Source organism: Micropterus dolomieu, linkage group LG04 (genome assembly GCF_021292245.1).
Source record: "Micropterus dolomieu isolate WLL.071019.BEF.003 ecotype Adirondacks linkage group LG04, ASM2129224v1, whole genome shotgun sequence".
In the NCBI taxonomy this organism is placed as follows: domain Eukaryota; kingdom Metazoa; phylum Chordata; class Actinopteri; order Centrarchiformes; family Centrarchidae; genus Micropterus; species Micropterus dolomieu.
In genome coordinates, this window is record NC_060153.1 from 30,484,377 (window position 1) to 30,504,485 (window position 20,109).

Genomic DNA, 20,109 nt, shown 5'->3' on the forward strand with positions numbered 1-20,109 from the left:
GTCCCCTAATGTAGCCTACTGTAAAAGAGGATATAAGATGTGACATGGATGAAAACTTGAGGCCAAATGCGATACAGATTTCACTAACACTGTTGTATATATGTATAGTTTTGTATTGCTTTACTTGTGCACTTGGAGTTACCATATGCAGAAATGGCTTAAAAAGCTTATTGAAGTAATGGATGAAAATGCAGCTAGACAAGAAGACACTGGTGTCAAAGGTCGATAGGAGAAATTGCTTGTGGTGGCAGTAGTCACAATATGTCACAATATAACTAAGTTTAAATAGTGAAATTGAAAATTATAAAAATGGTAAACAAAACATGTCAGATTCCCATAAATAAGAAGACATTGTTCGGAGCCGCAGTGTCCAGGAGGTAGAGTAGAAGATCTGCCGATAACACTCCGGGTGGCGTTTTAGTGCGGACGACAGACAAAAACGGAGGACTTTAAAAATGATGACGCAGACACTCACGTTTGGCTTCCTGATTGGGTCTTGCTACTACACAATGCTACTGACAGTGTTTATGCTATTGTATTTTATTAAAATATTTTGTACTATGCAAATAACACTTACACACTTTTACTGTGAATGTCGCCGTATTTTCTTTGCGATGACTCAGAGTCTGTCCTCCACCACCACAGTCGCTTTATGGTCTCTGTAACAGTTCCACCTCGTTGTCGGTCCGTGGGAAAACATCCCTGGTATTCTTGAAAAACGTGGTAGTGTGGATGTAGCCCTAGAAAGAAATACAAGCAGAGACCATTCACCAGAGTTAGACAAACACATTTAGAAAGTGTACACAAATTCCCACATGGTTTGGTATTATTATAATGGCTTCATTAATACAATGCAGTGGCCTATTGTGTCACAGATACCTGACCAGTCTTCCGGCGCACTAAATAAGGTTTGGTACCTACATAATGTGGCCCACCAAAGCTACGTCTATCATACTGAAAGACGGTTTTTTTTATATTTTCGTTTACACACTAACTCTGGACCACGCTACCTTACTACCGACTGTGTCAGTAAAAAGAGTTAACCATCTCATTCATACAGAAATCATACTTATGTATGCATATGTTTACAGTACTGTGCTACAGTAATCACTGATTGATTTGCAGTACTTCAATACTGTAATGATAGTAGATTTCTAACCTATTCTCATTTTGGAAAGTCTGGACGATGGATGCTGCTGTGAACCTGCTGCAGTTTGGCTGTGCTCTAACACAGATTTAGTGGCCAGACATGGATAAAGTGTGGTTTAGAGCTGAGTGTAAAGCAGGAAATGTGCTTGTATTTTATCAGAAGTGGTTCAGCCACCCGGATAAACAAATAATATCCTGCATTCTGGTGAATAGTTCTGCACCGATTTCTGCCTTTCCTGCATCAAGTGAGGCTCTAAGGCAGTCAGCTTGCTTTCAAATATGTTTCTCCTGTAGATGTACTTGGACCCTGTCACCTATTTCCTGGAAAAAACACCTAAAATAACAAACCCAAAATAAATCAGTAATATCTCCTCAACCATTTGGCCTAGATGCATAATTCTGGTCTCCTTTGAAAGGTCAGAAGCTAAGGAATATAAATCAATTACACATATAAATTAACATATTTACTCTACCATTACAGACTACATGGAGATGCAATATAGAAAAAATATTTTTTCATCCTCGACTGGTAAAAAAAAGCTATATGTTTCAAATAACATAAAGCTTCCAAAACATTGAAATATTGATCAAAACAGTCAATATATATGACCAAAAGCGCTCCCATGCTTTACAGGCCCACAGCTTGAGAACAGAACATCCTACAAGGCTCTTTCTCTTCGTACTGAAGAGACGAATCGATTAATATCCTGCATGTCTGTGGAGCTCCTACGGGTCGCCAGCAGAGGCCAATAACCGCCTCCGCCAAAGCAAACTCTTCTTCTCTACTTCAATCTGACGACAGAAAACGAAACTTACCAACGAAGCCGACCTTAGTGAGCACACATGCAGGTGTGATTTAGTTTTCCTCCTCTTTGTGGCTTGGGAAGTAACTTCTTTAAATGTGCATGTGGCACCTTTTCATGTCAATGATAATTGTCAAGTGGAGTCTAAAGTCATAATTTTTTGTCCAAGTCATGTGACTCGAATCCACACCTCTGGTGTTCGGATATGTTGAGAATAAAGTTGTAATTTAATGAGAAATGTACCTGCCCTATAGTGCATTAGTCTAATGATCTGCTGATGTGGTAGTACTAGTATCCCCTTCAGACTGCCTGATGACACAGAACCCCGTTTGAGACTGTACTGGATGAGACAAGTGTGGTCTCTTCATCGGAGGTGGAAAACTGAAATTGTAAACACATGCAATCTCAGCACAGATCCACACAAATGTTAACTTCAGCCCCTCTGACAAAGTGCAGCTCACAGCAGCTTCAGTGGGAAGCAGCTTGGAGCAGTGATACTGTCCCAAACAGAGCAAAGGTGTGTCTAAGTGAGGGGGGTGCAGATGTGGCACGGCAGACCAGAAAGGGGGAGGATTGAATGAAAGCCAGCAACGCCACCTAGGGAATTGCACCCGAGGAAATACTATTTAAACCTTGATTGATTAATTGGAGAATAAAGAGATAAAGGCACACAGGAATGTTACTGATGAGGCAGAGACATGATTCAAAGTATACCAAAATATATTTTTAATCAGCAAAGAAAAAGAAATGTGAACCAGCAATAAAAACTATTATAAATTTGTTACAATAATTAGTTGCAAACTACTTTAATATCAGTTCAAATAAAGAAATATAAATCCAGCGCCCCAAAATCACTTTAGCCAAAACTAAGCAGAGGTTACTTGTAGAGAGGCAGACTACGCTGAGGAGTGCTACCGCTAAACCTCAACACATTATTCACAGCAAAAATGGTGCAGTCTATATAGTGTCCCCGTGCAACTACTCACATGCATAAAAGTGAAGGGACCTTTCCACGGGTGCCTAGCCTCTCAACAAGATGGCACCCTGCTGAAAATATACACTGAATACAAAAGAAACAACCATAAAGTAACAAACCAACCAAGTAACCAAGTTGGCTGACAAGGGAAAGTCGATTAGTCAAAGTCTCGATTAGTATTCTTTTTTCTAACCGTGGCTCTAGTACCCATAGTACTTCACAGACTTTTTATCTTGAGAATTATGTCCATGGGACAACTCGAAACTTCGTAATCTGCAAGTTAATAATACATTACATCTATTTAACTGATACAACTTTAGAATACATACTTACATAAGCCGGGGAACAACATTTATTCACTGGGACGCTTTACCTTCTTAAAGGAGCACTATGTAGTTTCCAGCGGTCACAAGCGGTGCGGTTCTAAGATTGCAACCAGGTGTGTGCTCGTACGCGTGCTCGCTTGAACTCAGGAGCGAGCAGAATCCGAAACACAACCGCTTTCATACAGAAATACCACAATAAATGCAGGAACACCAGCAGGCAGGCTGTGGCTTTTCACTCAGACATGTTCAGGCTCTGTTACTTCAGCGTTCCCGTCTCAGAGGCAGATCAACACCGGCTCCATAACGTTACTTCATTCAGCGCAGCGAGCCGCATATCGGCACAATACTCCCAAAAGACGGCGGATATAGACTGACAGAGAGAACAGACGGAGCTGGAAACTCCCACTGCAACGTTACAGTAATAGTTTTATCAGCTGCAGGTTGAACTAATCCGTGCTCGTTACATGATCACGGTACATTTACTGCATTTAGCCGACCTGCTACATTGTTAGCTCGCCTGCTGCTGTATCTTCTGTGTATCTTTCTCCGGAGGCTCAGCAATGTCAGCACAGCTACATGATACTACTGAATATTATAAGAGTTAGACCACAGTTAGTAACTTTACTGTAACTTAGTGTTAGTGGATGGCTCTTCCCCTCTGTTGTTGTGACCGTTTTGTTGCAGTGTTGTATATTATGTGGGTCATGTTAGTTACAGCGACTGAGAGGTGGAGAAGCTGTGTACCTGAGTATTGGTAAAACGAGAATAAACCTAAACTTAATGTTATGAAGCAAACAGCGGCAGGTCCGAGCTACTGTAGTGTTAGCTGGCTGCATCACTATAGGCTAACGTTAAACAAATCGCTCCACATTTGCTTTTTGCCGTTACATCCTTTCTTGTAGGCTAAATCACCAGTGGTACACAGGATAGTAACACGCGTCACGTTATTTTTTCAAGTAATATGGAAAGCAATATAACTTTGCACCGGATAACTAGCAGATAAATTAGCAACTGCTCGGCATTAGCCGGCGAGCTAACGTGACTTTCTCTGTGTTTCTCCAGCTTTACTAATGCTCACTTTGTTCTTACTCGACATCATCTGAACCTGTTTGGTCTGATGGGCTTCAGCACATAAACCTTTACTGTTGTTTTGTACCCTTGCGTGGAGCCTGAGTTTTTCTGGGAGCCGGTTGTTTTATTGTGTTAGTGGACTGCTTGGCGTTAGCTGCCGTGCTGTCGCTGTAGTCTGAGAGGCTCGGGAGCGCGCACAGAGCTGAATCCGACCCGAAGACCTTACATTAAAAGCAGAATAGTGGCTGATACAAGCAACGTAGAAAACAGGCGTGTGCTTAAATTCTAAGTGAAATTTAGAAAGTTTTAAGCCGATTAACAATAAGGCAATGAAAATTTGATTTCGTTGAAAAACTTACATATAGCCCCTTTAAAGGGGTCGTGCTACTTTTTCTGGCTGGGAGTGGGCAGTTTCCCAGCATCAGCTAAATTACATAATCCAGTGCTATATATGAATTTAACATTCGTGTTACACTCGTTAACGCTAACTAACAGCACCTTGCACACAACTTTAAGAAGCTCATATGATATGAAAACTATTATGTAACTAGCATAATAAGCATTCTTAATAGTTAAATGAAATGTTGTCATAATACAAACCCATTCATTTATTTCACAACTAGCTAATCTCCTCTGAAATATTAGCCACCAGACAGGCAGCAATTTTAAACTCTTTTTCCATGTTGGCTAAACTAACCAAATATGAAGGCCATGATCATATTTGCCTTTTTTTTAACTAAACTGCTGACTTTGGTGAATTGGTGTGAGCTCAGGTTCACATGCATGAACTCCCCCACCTCCATCGATGTTAACTTATTTTCTACTTTCCGTTTTGTAATGTGATTGGCTATCTGTTGTAACAATGGATGACATTAAGCAGAAAGCCGTCATATGATAAAATGAAATAAAATGGAATCCTGGAATCTTATGGTCAACAAAGGCAAATCCGGGCTTACTTAGGTCGGTTGGCTGAATCATTCACAACAGACTGTGGTGGAAAGAAAACAGAAAATCCACTCCCAAAATACAAGCTAGATGTGTAAAAAAATAATATAATTTATTGTGCCTGGATTTTGTAAACTGAAATACAGCAGATCATCACTTAACTGTAGGTATTTAGGACAGAGAACTAATTGTATCTTAATAGATTCCATTTTTCACAACGAGCTTCTTACAATTCATGATGATCCCCAAGAATAGAATAGAACAGAATAGAATAAAATAGTCTTTATTGTCATTGCATTGTGAAGGTACACCCTCCCATGGAGCCACCCTTGCACCATAAAAACAAGAAAAGAAACAACAAGAAAAGACTAAAACAGGTTAAAACAAACGATGTTCTCATAAAAATAGAGACACAATAATATATACAACCAGGATATATAAATATAAAATATGTATATATGTTTACTTGTATTGTATATTATCTATATATACACATAAAATCTAATAAAAAGGTAAAGTCTTAAAGTGTCTATAGTTATTACAAGAGTGGGGGAAGTGGGCTGATTCTCTGCTGTTTCGGGCGTTATTGGGTGAATTGGAGGCTTATGTGTGTCCATGGGTGTTGGCAGTTCGTATGGCCCAGGGGAAAAAAGCTGTTCGTCAGCCTGCTGGTGTGAGATTTGGTTGACCTGTAACGTCTCCCCGAGGGCAACAGATCAAACAGGGGGTAGGCAGGGTGTGAGTGGTCTCTTGTGATGGACCTGGTTCTCCTGAGTCAGCAGGATATAGAGATGTTTTCCAGGCTGGGCAGAGGGCAGCCAATGATCTTTTGGGCAGTGTTTATAACCCTCTGTACCGCCTTCCCGTCCTCAGCTGTGGAGCCTGCGTACCACACACTTACGCAGTGTGTTAGGACGCTCACCACAGAGGAGTGATAGAAAGCCAGCAGCAGCTTCGTGTCCAGATTGTTCTTCCTGAGGACACGCAGAAAGTGTAGCCGCTGCTGAGCCTTCTTGACCAGGTCCCTGATGTTATGGGTCCAGGAGCAGTCAGCAGAGATGTAGGTGGTGACCATTTCGACCCGATCTCCATTTATGAGGAGAGGGGTGTAGTCCTGTCTGTGCTTCCTGAAATCCAAAATTAGTTCTTTTGTTTTAGGGATATTCAGGGTCAGGTTATTGTCTGACCTGTACGCTGTCTCGTCCCCTTCGTGGATACATCCAACTACTGTGGTGTCATCCTTTCCACATCTGTCGCGGGTTGTTGTCGATCAGATGTCCCTCTACTTTCCTCTTATAGGAGTCCTTGGCCTTGAGCCTCTAATCAGTGTTAAGGTTGTAATAGCCTAACTAAAAAACCACATTAATGGGAAAAGTGCAGGTTTCCTAAGATTCTTAAAATAAAAGCAATCATTTTGAATATTCAGCAAGGAATATGCCCATATATGTAGAAAGTTAACAATAATGTAAAGTTTTGAAGATTAATTTATAGTCTCTAGCGTGCTGCTAGGTTGAAATCAACTCCACTATGACTGAAAATCAAAATAAAATCAAACTAAATCTTTAGAAAAGGAGAAGTGGAGGATGTCACAGAGGATAAGGGAGGAAATGTAATCACTAAATGGTGTCAGAAATCACAGAAAACTCCTTGTTCTGTCTAATTTGTTGCAACTTCAAAGAAAGGAAAGTGTTGAATAAGTATCTCGTATTCCCTCCACCTACTAAAAGTAGTCCATTATGAATTTTCTTGACAACAAGTTAATGAGCCTAACGAATGGACATTTTATTATGATGATGGTCAACTTGAACTATACTTCAACCTATTCTTTATGTTAAAAACTTAAATTAAAAATACAACGTTAACGTTTACAGTGCCTCTGCGAACAGGTGGCTATGATACTGAATACGTAAAGCAGTGTAAATGCTGCTCTGTATACAGTGTTGTATACAAATGTGATGTTTGAAAGTAGTTTTAAAAATATATTGTTTTATAAGAGAACCTTGCTAAATTACAGCACAACTCATGTTGCGTGCGTCATAACAGGTCCACCAAAGAAAAAGTACGGTAGGCCCCAGCGAGATTTGAACTCGCGACCCCTGGTTTACAAGACCAGTGCTCTAACCCCTGAGCTATGGAGCCTTTGCCGACGAAAGGTGACGTCACATTTCACTAAATACTTGGTCTATGTGGGTTTCTTTTTTTTTTTTTACTATCACTGCATAGTAGAAGTACTTTTGTAGCTTTTTGTTGTGGTTTTTATATCGTTCCGGTACAAAAGCCATAGGTAAAACCCAAACTGTGCTCCGCAGTGCACGCTGGGATACGCTCCGGCCGCAGCGAGCCGCCCCTGCAGGGAGGGTTAGAAAAACACGTCTGAGCTTATATTGATCAGACAATGCGATAATAAAGTTACAAGCACACCTATAGTGTATTAGCTCTGACTAACTAACATGATTTTGTATTCGTGCCTTCGAAAAACTGCCTTTATGAATCCACGTGAGATTCCCCATTGATCCACCAGGTGGCAGCACGTGACCACCTTCAACAAGCCGACTGCCGGTATCTGAATAAGTTCAGTTTATTAGCAGGATACCTTCAGTAGAACATGCCTCACGCGAGTGTGAAGTGATGGCAGTTATAAACAAATGGGCCAAACCCCACTTGTTAAATAGAAGCGGGTTGTTTTGCACGGTGCGGTGGCCAACAGGGGGGACGCGGGCGTGGTGAGAGTCAGGATCCGGGAGGGGGCTGCTGTCCTTCCTGCACGCCTGTGGCCTCATTCCAAGTTTCCTCTTAAGTAAAGATGGACGCGAAAGGGTAGCGTTAGGACAAATAATGGCACAGTTTACTTCAGCGCATCATGGACGCGCCATTGTGCTCCGCGTAACCCAGTAGAGGGAATCTACTTCCTCTCTGTTTGGATTTTGCATCACTATAACGAAGAAGAAGAAGAAGAAGGGGGACTGGACTTTTGTGCGACCACCTGAAGAAAGAGCCATGGTGGAGCCGAGGGGACGAAAGGGTAGATTTACTTCATGAGGAGGTCTGTGTCGATCCTGGATCCTTTTGTTCAAAGTGTCTTGGACCCTGAGGGTGGGTCGCGAAGTTCACATCAACAGGTGAATGTTTGATTCAGGACCTTCTCTCTGTCTCTCTGTCTCTCTCTGTGTGCAGTGAAATGATGGATTAACGTTAGACGTGCATGTGGACTAACCAAGGTGTTCAAATCCTCAGGCTGCAGCAGCAGGGATTTCAGGAATTAGTAACCTGAGTTAAATCGCTTAATAATAATAATAATAATAATAATAATAATAATAATAATGCATTGCCTTTGGGACCTAATGCACATTTGAACATTGCAGTGTAAACCTGCTGTGCTCCCGGGATCCAGTTGAACCTGTTCCGATATGCTGGAGTCACTACTGAGGTTGCGCTGTTGGAAGCCACTACTTTCTCAACATTTCGTTATGCTACGCCCCAAACTACGGGAGAAAAACACACACCAGCCTCTGCCGTCTACACCCCGACACCACCGGGGCTGCTTCTCTCGGGATTTACGTGTAGCTCACGCTTTATAAGAACAACAGTTTCGTTTTAAAACGCATTTCTTCCCCCGCACCGAGGCGAGAATCCCTCGAAAACCTAAAAAAAGGCCGTCGCTGGAAATCAACGACTGGCCGGAGAAGCTAGCGGCGTGTCTGGAGCGGCGACTAGCGAACATAAGCGACACTATTCACGTCTTTTCGTCGTCTGTTTCCTTTACAGCTGTTTTTATTTTCGTACTACGGTGTTATAACAAAGGCAGGTCGAGCGAGAGCCACAGGCTTCCTTCTGCTTTTGGCCATGCGAGGAGCTCGGATCTCCGGAGAAGAATGTGTCGCCTTCTCCCGGCGTTAGCTATCAAGCATCGGCTCCATGTAAGAAGAAACTTGGCTTTGTTTTAGCTTTTTTGGGGTACAGTTTTAATATATCACTAGGGCGAGAAAGACGCATAGACTCAGAAATGGCCAGCTTAAAATTGATATCGTAATGAAATGTTGTTTGTTGGCCGCTGGTTTGGCAAACAGATCCTTCGCTCATCACCGAGGGGCTTAGCGATACTTCTAGCTAACAGAAATAAGTGTCCTCCTGGTATTTCACCGCTCCTGTCTTCTCCAGGGCCAACAATAACAACATGCTTCTGGCCTCTGCCGTGGTGGTGTGGGAATGGCTGAACGAACACGGCCGGTGGCGGCCCTACAGCCCCGCCGTCTCCCACCAGATAGAGGCGGCCATCCGGAGCAGCGACCCCCGCGGAGGGAGCGTGGTCCTCGGCCAGGTGGACAGCTGGCTCTCGCCCTACATCATAGATCTCCAGTCCATGCACCAGTTCAGACAGGACACAGGTAAGACAGGGAGGGCTCTGGGAGCCACAGCAAGACAGGATGTAATGTTTGGGCTTTTTATTAAGGTGAAAGGTCATAAAACTATATCTGGCTTTAATAAAGGGACCTTAAGTGTTGTGCATTACTGTATAATCAGCTTATTTTAGCTTCTGCTTGTTGTTGTCTGCTGATCATATTCATGGCTTTCCAATAACCTTCATGCCTTAAGTCCATCATTGACCCCACATCATTGTATCCACGCTGTGTGGCTCTAAATGTAAGATAAAGGTGTAATCGCTTCTGTCTGGACCCTACATTCAGAAATTCAGAATATTAGTTGAGATTTAGCTAATCTGCGATCCTGCTGCTGTCCAGCTCTGTGTTCCTAGCATAGCACTTTGCATTTCTGGGTCAAATATATTCTGTTAAATGTAGACTGCAAAGCATCGCATCTGGGTAGTTTCACTGTAGCTACACCGAAGTTTGATTAGTCTTCCCAGCTCATGTACAGCACACAGAGCTTTATCTGGGGACAGCTGTACTGAGTATTGACTAAATGTGGAGCACAAGAGCGAAACAGTAAACTGAGTTTGGGTTTTGTAAGCTGATCCCATGATTTGCTGCTTAAAGTATTTGCGTGATTGGAAAAGAACTGGCTGCAGTGCTTTTGTCAGCAAAGACAGTCACAGCATGGACTGAATTGTCCTTTTTTTTATTTTTTTAAATTACAGATGGGGCTTTTAAATTTAAAAATGAACCTACATTAGCTTGTATAGTTTGAGCTATAAGGTAAACAAATCACGGTCTTATTTGTTTTACAGTTTGTCACAATTGCACTTGTTGGCATGTTTTCCTGCTGCGCCAACCAGAAAACATTCGTAACTCTGTTATAGTTTTAGTCCGTGCCACTTCTTATGCTCACATCTTGATCACAGCCATTAAAGATGCAGCGTGAAAGAACTGCAAGATTTTGGTCACCTGTCAAATGCATGCTTCAAACAAATAGGGGTTAGCATATCACTAAAGTAACTGCAGCTGCTGTTAAGTAGTTACCCCAGTTAGCGTTGCAGCTAGTAGTGGTCCTTTTATGCAGGCAGCACACTAGAGAATAATTTTGGGTCCAATTGATCCTGTAGCGTGAGGGGTTTACAGACATAATAATAATAAGGTATCAAAACTGGGGAGCCTCCGATCAGAAACCTGTAACAGCCACTGACCGGGAAGCGTCCTCGGCGTGTTGTGTATTTGCTCGCGCTGTGAAATGGATAAACCCTGCTGATTCCCTCACCTCAGCCATTAGGTCATCCACAGTTTTATTCACTGTTTTTCTGTGCCAAAACATAGCACACTCAAATGTATCTACCTGACAGAATATATCTAACTCTGAATTAAGGGTTTACTTCCACCAAATCAGAGCTGGTGATATTTGGAAAAGTGTAAAAAAAGCAAGATGCTTTTGTTTCTTAGAGTTTGAATGAAGTGAATAAGTTAAACAAGGCGGCTAGTCTGACTTCGGTGAAAGGTAGAATGTGTACAGTTGTATATTTCTGTCTGACATTTTGTGAGTTTATTTTGTTTATTTATTAGACTAAAAATGCAAAGACAGCTTGTGTAACATGGCAAACCTGCTGCTCGCACACATCTTCCAGCTGAAGCTATGGTGGGAGAGCTGGAGTCTGTGGGAAGAGTGGAATATTTCAAGGCCTAATGAGCAGAGTTCACTTTAGTTGTCGTCCCTCTGTAGCGCCCCCGCCCTCCCTCATCTCCGCCCTCCCTCTTGTGTGTTTAGTTTCGTCAATAGGCAAAAAAATCCCAAGGGCCTTTCTGTTTTGGCGTTGACATGGGAGAGCTAGAGTGATATGTGTGTGTGCCTTTAGGGGGGGGATGTAGATGGAGTGAGACTGGTTGTTGCAGAAGGGAGAGCGATAACTGGGGAGCCTGTGTTCTCTCTCTCTCTCTCTCTCTGAATATGGCTCCTCCACCATTGTTGGATTTTGTTGAACAGATGTGAGTTTCCCCATTGTGGCCGTGAGACGCACACGCAGCAGGTGAAAGTCAGAGGGGTTTGAGAAGCAGAGCGGAGCGGGAGGGCTGTTAGGTTTGGGGTTCACCGGTTGTTACAAGGTCAGTAAGGTGGGAGATGAATGGAAGAAAGAAAGATTAAGAAGGGAAAAGAGAGAAATCAAAGATAGAGTTGGGCCAGCAGTGTTTTTCTGTACTGTGCTGGGTCAGAGATCGGCTTCACTTCAGTGTATTAGTTACTGTGGGTGTACTTTTGCACGCATGTATGCTGGGTTCCCCCCCCCCCCCCCAAAAAAAAGTGATTTGTATTTACAGTATGATACGGTTTCTCAGCATGTATTCATGTAGTTTATTTAGGGCTGGGTGAGTTATTAAATTCGTCATCCACATCTTCTCGAGGGACGGACGGAAAAATGCAGCAGTCGCAGTGATTTGCGCTCTTGGTTTGTGTTTGTTAACAAGGTGTCATCTTACAAGAGGTGAAGTCATGGGAGACGCCTGGACAGTGTGGGGATTCTGCTGCCTTCTCTCCCCTGTCTGCCGGGGAGTTTTATCTAGCCAGCCAGCTGTCTGCAGATGTCAGGATGTCTTGTCAAGAAGCACAAGCACCAAGAGCAGATGCATTTTCTGCTCGGTCGGAGCTGGAAGTGATTCTTAAAGCTGGTGTCCTCTGACACAGAAATGAAACAAATCTGGTGTTTGTGGTTGTGGTGACATGTGGTAGCCCACGTTCACAGAGACCATCAGTGCACATTTACATTAGAGGGGAGGAAAGTAAGCAAAGTTTTGCTGAACTGATTGAGTTCAAGGTGAAGCAACAGGTGCTCCGGAAGCAACTTTTGCAGTTTAGCCGAGGTGCTTGTGATGGAATAATGTCATGAATTGGCTCTGAGGTCAGATGTGTCTTCTAAGTTTAGCACGACACGAGCTGGGAGGGGACTTCGGCTAACGTTAGGAGGGGTTCCACATGAAAATGAAAGTCACGCTGCCCGCAAATGTGTTGAAAATTCTTTGAAATGACTAAATCAAAACCAACTGCACTGAAACCACTGAGAGAAGGGAATGATTTTTTTAAAACAAAAAATGGGAGACATATAAAAAGAAGAATAATAAATTATAATAAGCCTATGTAAATGCCATGTTGGTAAACATGGGAGAAATACATTCCTATTTCATGGGACCTTCATCAGTTTCTTTGAGGGGCATTTTTCTTTTTTCCTGCTCCTGCAGCATGTTGCTGCTCTCGTTCCAGCTGGTCCTGCTGAAGGAGACACATTCCCCGACCCCCACAATGCCCCGGGGTGTTAGGGTCATGGTACTGGGGAGGCAGGGATTGTATGGGGGGCTACCCATAGACGATAGAGCGGGGGGTGGATTCAATCCACTGGATTGTGGTGACAGGAAAGGGGGAGGGAGTGGAAGCAAACAGTAACCCTTTATAAACAGAGATTCCACAATACTGCTGTGAGGAAGTCTCGTCATTACGCCAGCTTTTTCAAGCCCTCCCACGTTTCACGTTAGTACGTTTTATACAGAAGTTCAATACACAGTGTCAGGTAAGGCAAAGTCAAACATGGTCACAGATAAATGTAGCGTGGATGCTAGAGGTGTCCCAATGCGCGAGGCGACACTTGAGTGTGTGTGTGTGTGTGTGTATTCCCATTATCAGCGGTTTCTGGTGATGGTTGTTTATTTGTCTATGTCAGCAAACTGAATATCTTTGGGTTGTGGACAAAACAAGACATTTGAGGACGTCACCTTGGGGCGTTGGGGGGGAAACACTGATCGACGTTTTAGTTTTCCATTTCCTGACAATTTGTAGACCCAGCAACTAATCGATTAATCGTGGAAATAATTGACAGATTAATCGACAGTGAAAATAATCTTTAGTTGCAGCCCCACTGTCACGGGGCTGGATCATGCCCTAATGTAAGAAACACTTAACACATAAAACACACCCACACGCAACTTGCAGTATGCAGATCTATCTGTACTCACATCTTGCCCGCATATAGATAAACCTGTTGCCTGAGTTTGAGAGTGTTACAGTCCTCAGCCGTGGTGGGAGGCCTGTAACACTCAGATTACATTTGAACATCAGTAGAAATGGCAGATTACATGTAAATAACACAAATGCAAGTCCATTTGTAGTTTGCATGTGTTCTCTCGCCACTGATTTGTGGAGGGGTGTTAGAGGGCTGAACCGAGTGTGGTAGAAGTAGAAGAGGATAGACTTTTAAAGTACCCAGGTGATGACAGTTATGGTTACACTGCATGGATCTGGTGAAATGTTCTGATTATTTTCATTGCAATATATGTTGCAGGAATAAATTTTTTTTGTGCTGCCTGTAAACGTTATCTCTGGGCGATGATATTCACAAAAAATACATCCAGGTTTTCATTTGTTCCACAAAACATTCGGTTTTTATGCAAGACTTTATTCTTTTGATTCTCCGCTTTCAATATCTCAGCCAGTTCTGTTTTCACTCGCTTTTGTCTACCTTCTTTTCAGCTCCCTTCTGCAGCTTTTCTTGTATTTTTCTGTTGTTGTGAAACTCTGCATGTTGGGTTACTGTTATTGTGAGGCCTGTGGGGGACATCACTCACTGCCTGCTTCACAAAGCACACAAGCAGCAGACATATATATATGAAAGCCTGTGAAGATGTCAAGAAATATTTATGTCACTGTTTGTTCCTGTATCATGGATCCCACCGTAGCTACGGGCGGCAACAACAGATTGCCTCAGAATTACTCCAAACCTAAACTTACCCTGATTAACACCCTCACACTTCATCAATCAAACCAGTAAAATGTTTTCCATTACCAGGCTGTGAAATACTGACCCTGCATAAGCACACACATACAGGATTCAAGTTCTTTTGCTTGTGGCTGATGACTCTCATGTGACGGGGTTTAGAGTGGCTCACAGGGGAGGCAGAGAGATGCAATGCAACAGAAAGAAATGGAAATGGAAAGACTGAAAAGGGAGAGGAAAAACTAAAGAATGGAAAGAAGTAGTGCCAGAGAAAGTGTGTGTTTAGCTAGACAGACAGCCAGATAGATGGAAATGAATTGGGGTTTGATGGTGCGATTTATAAATGATGACAGTTATCAGTATTGTTAAAATGTGCTGAAATCATCAGTTTTCTTCTGAAAACCACAAATAGAATTAGCAGCGCTGCGCACTTTCTGCTTGTAGCCAATACCTTATGTATGAAAACCATATACATGCAGTGACCACATGCACAATTTACATAAATACAAATGAGTCTTAATAAGACAGTGATCGTAACTGCAATGAGACATAAATACAGACAAGTCTTGTACAGGAGTCTGCAGCGTTTCTCCTGTTAGAACACTTTTACAACCGAATTCAACGACCAGCAGATTTTTAATAAACAAAATATGTTGGTTGGGTGACTGTGTTATCAGGTGCAGTGGGCGAATAGAGTCTGCAGACACACGACGCACACAGCAGCAGAACAACAGTTTACAAGCTGTTAGCAAGTCAGACAGACAAACCACGACATTTTCCACCAAGTCTCCTCATCGTGCTGTGGGCTAAAAGTTAAATCACCTTGCTTTGAAGTAGTGGGTGCTGGTCAGGAGATGACTCATAACATTCAAAATCAAGTTTCCCTCAGCACTCTAAGAAAAACCAGAATACGACCACATTTCAGACTTTCAGGCTGAAAACTCTGAAACGTTAATACTAACCATCAGGAATTTTACTTTTGGTTTATCATTAAACTGGTAACCTATAGATGCCCCAACCAGTCAGCAGTGAGTTATGTGTCTGTCCTGTCTGTCATTTCCAGCCCACAGGGAAGCTGTGTTAGTAGTTGACAGGAGCAGTTAACGTTTACGTGTTCAGTTTACGTGGTGCAGCTCTAGAGGGAGCAAAAAAATGCTGCTTTGATTTGGACCATCCGTCATTAAAATGTGTCTTATGTAAATTCCCCAACTTCAATAAAGTGCAGTAATAAATTGCTAAATATCCCTTTTAAGTTGATTTACTGAACTGAATAGCTGCGTCACCCTTGGCCATAATTGGCGAATAGTTTCAACCAGAAGAACCTTTTACATAGTGTATCTGAGATATGGCTGGCATGCAGAAAGACACTGCACTGTATCAATTCAGCAGCTTTTGATGTTTTGGCTGGTGTAAAAGTGTCCTGACAGATGGATGGAAATATAGCTTTAAAGGAGCGATTGGTGAATGAAGGGGGTGTTCATTCATGTAGGAAACAAAAGGCAACGCAAACTTTGTGACAAACATGGAAATATACTAATGCGAAGAAAGAGAAAGAGAAGACAAAAGGAGGAACGTGGGGAAGTGAAGAAGACAAAAGGAAACTGTCTGAAAGAAGTTAATAAAAAGAGTAGAAAGCGCTGGTAGAATTTGTCTTGGTGACTCAGCTTGACCTTCTAGATCGTTTGTGAGCTCATCCTCTGTTTCAGTCTCCGTGTTCTTCTCTTGTTTCATGCACTTTCAAATCGCTCTTCCTCCTTTGAAAACACGATCCCGCTGCTTTAGATCCAGTTTCCTCTGGACTTGATTTTCTATTCTCTGTTTCAGCCTCAAGATCAGTTCGGATTTTTCTGTTGTTTGTGTGAAATGTCATTTTCATTTTAGATATTAAACTATGATACCCACATATTATGTATAAGTTTTATATTTTCCGCCCCAACATCCCGTAAGCCTCCGTTAAAGGTGGATTAGTTGATTCTTTTTGAAGTGAAGTGCTTTTAGTTATCATTAGGGAAACTAGCAGCAATTTCATCCAATTTGTCTTGGGCTGGGTTCAGGTTAGGCCAGAAATCACTCCGGGTTCAAACTGGGACACGTACATTTCCAAGGGCGAGAAATGGGAAGAAACGTGAGGCATGAGATCACAAAGTTTTGGTATTGGTGGCTGATTTTAGGAAAGTCTGATGGGCAGGGAAGCCCAAAGTTGTGTGTCTGAGTAGAAGTGTGTTAAGTGCCTCTCTGTACTGTAACTGCTAGACACACTACTGCTGTCAGCGTCTCTTTGTTTTATGACATGAGTAGATTCAGAGATGGACATTACGGAGGTCAATAAGCTCCATTGGCAAGGCTCTTTCCTTAGATCTGAGCAAAACGCGGCAGAATCTGTCCAGATCGTTGCATTAAAAGCACAGTAGGGCAGCACCTAACAGTTCTTTTTAATGGATTAATCAAACAGTATTGTTTTTCATTAGTCTTACAACTTCCAGCTGTAGGCATTAAACTGCATTTATTCTATTTACATATTTAAATGCATTTTTTTTTTTTTTTTTTTTTTTTTTTTACATGTTTTAATGTGGTCAGTGGCAATGGACCAACAGTGATCAAGAAAATGTTCCCATTTAAAGAGCAAACGAATGTGTGTGCGCAAACTCATTTGGTTGTGGTTGAGCGGTTGAGAGAGCTTCAGGCACTTTTCTCACCGGGACACAGCAGGCTGGTGGGAGAAGCAGAGTCTGTGAGGATGATGCAGGTAAAGAGTGAATCAACGTGTGCATGAGACCTGTTGTTTTTGGTGTTTGGCTTTTATAACCATTTGTGGCCAAAACACCTGTGTGAAATGGAGTCGTGCACCACACACATGTGCAGTCACTGTTACAGTCACAGAAGTGGCTGAACAAAGCGGAAGTGGAAGCGCTGGCTCATCCCGGCTGCTGAATTTTTCCACAGACTAACTGATGTTGGGGGTTTCATGAGAAGTGAGAGGAGCACAAACACCATCCTGCCATGCATGACGTATGACCCCACCCTAACATGTGCAGGTCATTCTGCAGCCGTGTGTGGGTATGTGTGTGTGCGTGCACGTGCAGGGAGGGGTCAGTGGTAGAGAGAACAATACAGACCAGATGGTCAGTCTCCTTCTCCACCTGCCTCAGGCCTCTTTGTCCTCTCTCTCATACACTTTCTTTTAATGGCCCTGACTACTCCTTAATGTTCACACATATTTCCCCTGATAACTTGTGCCTTTTAGTTCCTTTCCAAAAACATGACGACAATTCTTTTACCTTCCAGATGTGTCAAGTTTATTCAGAACAAGTGATCGTTTTCTTGGTTTCATTAAATGACTTTCTATTTTCTTTTTTCTTTTTTTTAGTAGATTAACGATGTTTTAAAAAATGGGTACATTTTGTAAAAACCCTGCACTAACGCCCAAACACACGCAGTCTGACCACTGCATAAATCCAGCGCGTCCACACCCAGACATGTTGCACTTGATTCCAACTGTGTGCGTCATTTGAGCAGCAGCGGGCCTTGTGTTGATCCGGCTCGAACAGATGAAAAAATTTGGAAGGGGTGTGGTACTGTGAGGATTACAGTATTAGAGCTTTTGCTGTATTTCCATGGACACAGACATGCACACAATACTGTATGTATGTAACCCAAAACTACACATTCCTACAGCTGGAACTGTCATTTTTATCTGATAAGTGTTGATTCATTTGTAGATATGAGACACACCTTAGCATACCTACATTCGCATAAACACATGATTTTACACACACACACACACACACACACACACACACACCCAGTGTGCTCACTAGATGATTTAAGGGAGAGTGTGTATGTGTGTGCGTGTAGAGTCTTTGGGTTTTGAAGTTGTAGCCTGGTTTCTCTGTGTAGGCGCATATACATACAAAGGTTCCTGATCCCACGCCGTGACGAAGGCAAAGGCAGGTTGTCCTCTTCGTGGTAAGACCATGACCTGATAGTTAAGAAGAGTCATTCTGAACACACAACTCCCGTTCCCATAATGGTTTTTTTTTGCTGTATTCATACCTGCACAAAGAAAATAATACAATTGTGTGTTTTTTCCCTCTTGGACTAGACACCTTTAATGCAGCAAACAGGTTTTAAGCTGTTTGTGTCCACAGCAGGTTCATCAACACAAATGACATACTGTGTAATTGTGGTTTAAACATACATTCATTACATCGTGCAAGTTCTTTCTAAAATGTCGGGACAAAATTGTTGCATCTTACACTTTGGTCATCATGGTGGGAACTGCGTGTGGAGCTGCCTCTGTCCCGACGCCGCCAGGACGAACAGCCTCTCCTCCCCGTATCGGGAAAGCACATTCAGACAAACAGCAGACTGAAGCCAAGCTGCACTGCTGTCTGTCTGACTGTGAATGGACTCATTCTCTCTGGAGTTGAGAGAGAAATTCAATTTCACATGGTAATCAGCAGGTCAAGTGCTCCCTGCCGCGCTGGGTTCCTTCAGCAGAGAACATATACTTTCACAAACACTTTACCTCACATTTTAAAGCCTCCGTATATTTGTCTGTCTCTTCCTGTAACATAGACTTTGTTCTCCGAAGAGCTCTAGTGGCATATTTAGGATTTTCTCTTTAGTTATTCCTCCAGAAAATGAACTACTGTACAACTATAGACATACCGAACAATACAGTGGGTGATATCTCTTTTGATTGTTCTCTCTCTGTCTCTCTGTCCACACCAAACAAAGCCCCCACCTCCTCCATTCAACCCCTTCCTTTTGATGTCTGTGTGCCGATGCCACTCTGCCAATATCACCTCTTTGTACTAGTCTCTCACTCACTCTCACACTCACATATGCCCTCCTCTCTTTGTCCTGGCATCGACTGAATAGCCTGTTACCCCTGGAGACTGAAGCAGAATCTGGTTGGTTGGTTTAGGGACCCTCCTCCAACCCCTCCCACTCACTGGGGATGCAGAGATGTTGTATTTTTGAGTATTTATTCAGTTGTGCTTAGGTTGTTTAGTAGTGCCTTTGTCAGTGTAATTTGACTAAGACGACTGTGAGATAAAGAGCGAGTGCTCTGCAAACAGTTACACTCACAAGTGTCACACTGCTGTTGCACAACCGTATTGTCAGGACCTTTTTAAAAGGCCCTTCCTGTGTCTCAGTTCTTCATGCAAATGAAACCCAACCAACTCAGTTTTTGCAGCATTTGTAATTAGGGCTGTGCTTAACGCCGGTGGGAACGAGTTTGTTGGGTGCATTGAGAAACTGCTCGCAAGACTTTTTTATTTCCTAACGTTCCCCTCACACAACAAACGCCTCTCTCCAAATCTGACTTACGTTTCCACCGTCGTCTTCCTGCAACAGCTCACCTCTCACAAGAGAATTGTCCTTGAGCGAGACTTCAGTTTCCTGTTTAAAAAAAACAAACATTGTGTCACCAGGAGTCACTCGTTGGCATCCTTTCCATGATGTTATCAGACACCTGGTTTAACAGTCTGAGCCTGTCGAGGACAAAACGAAGCACCTTTATGTGGACGTCATTTTGACGGGCACAGCGGCCAGTTCAGCTGCCATCTGAAACATCTACAGCACAGAAACTTTCTGTACCTACCGGTCATTTTGACCCCAAAATGTGTGAAAATAGGCCCCAGGGTTCAAAATACCAAATTGACCCTTTTAATCAAGTACTTTGTAGTT

General features: G+C 42.7%; 1 protein-coding gene, 1 long non-coding RNA gene and 1 other non-coding gene across 4 annotated transcripts in view; 1 reads left to right on the forward strand and 2 right to left on the reverse strand.

Annotated features, from left to right (window-relative positions):
- Positions 1-522: 522 nt before the first annotated feature.
- Positions 523-3,343, reverse strand: LOC123969937. Its single transcript, XR_006824825.1, has 3 exons — positions 3,302-3,343; positions 2,939-3,012; positions 523-740 (listed from the first exon to the last, which is right to left on the reverse strand). It is a non-coding gene; the product is annotated as an uncharacterized LOC123969937 (long non-coding RNA).
- Positions 3,344-7,336: 3,993 nt separating this feature from the next.
- On the reverse strand, positions 7,337-7,409 carry trnat-ugu. The gene has a single exon. It is a non-coding gene; the product is annotated as a tRNA-Thr (tRNA).
- A 489-nt stretch (positions 7,410-7,898) lies between these two features.
- LOC123969775 (E3 ubiquitin-protein ligase DTX1-like) overlaps positions 7,899-20,109 on the forward strand; it is a 28,498-nt gene continuing 16,287 nt past the window's right edge. The window contains exons 1-2 of one of the 2 annotated variants that reach the window (XM_046047438.1): positions 7,899-8,389; positions 9,429-9,655. In XM_046047438.1, the coding sequence (XP_045903394.1) occupies positions 9,445-9,655 (211 nt within the window). In that variant the 5' untranslated portion in view covers positions 7,899-8,389; positions 9,429-9,444. Of the gene's footprint in view, positions 8,390-8,725; positions 9,188-9,428; positions 9,656-20,109 lie in introns of those variants that run through there. The other variant, XM_046047437.1, reaches the window with a different exon arrangement.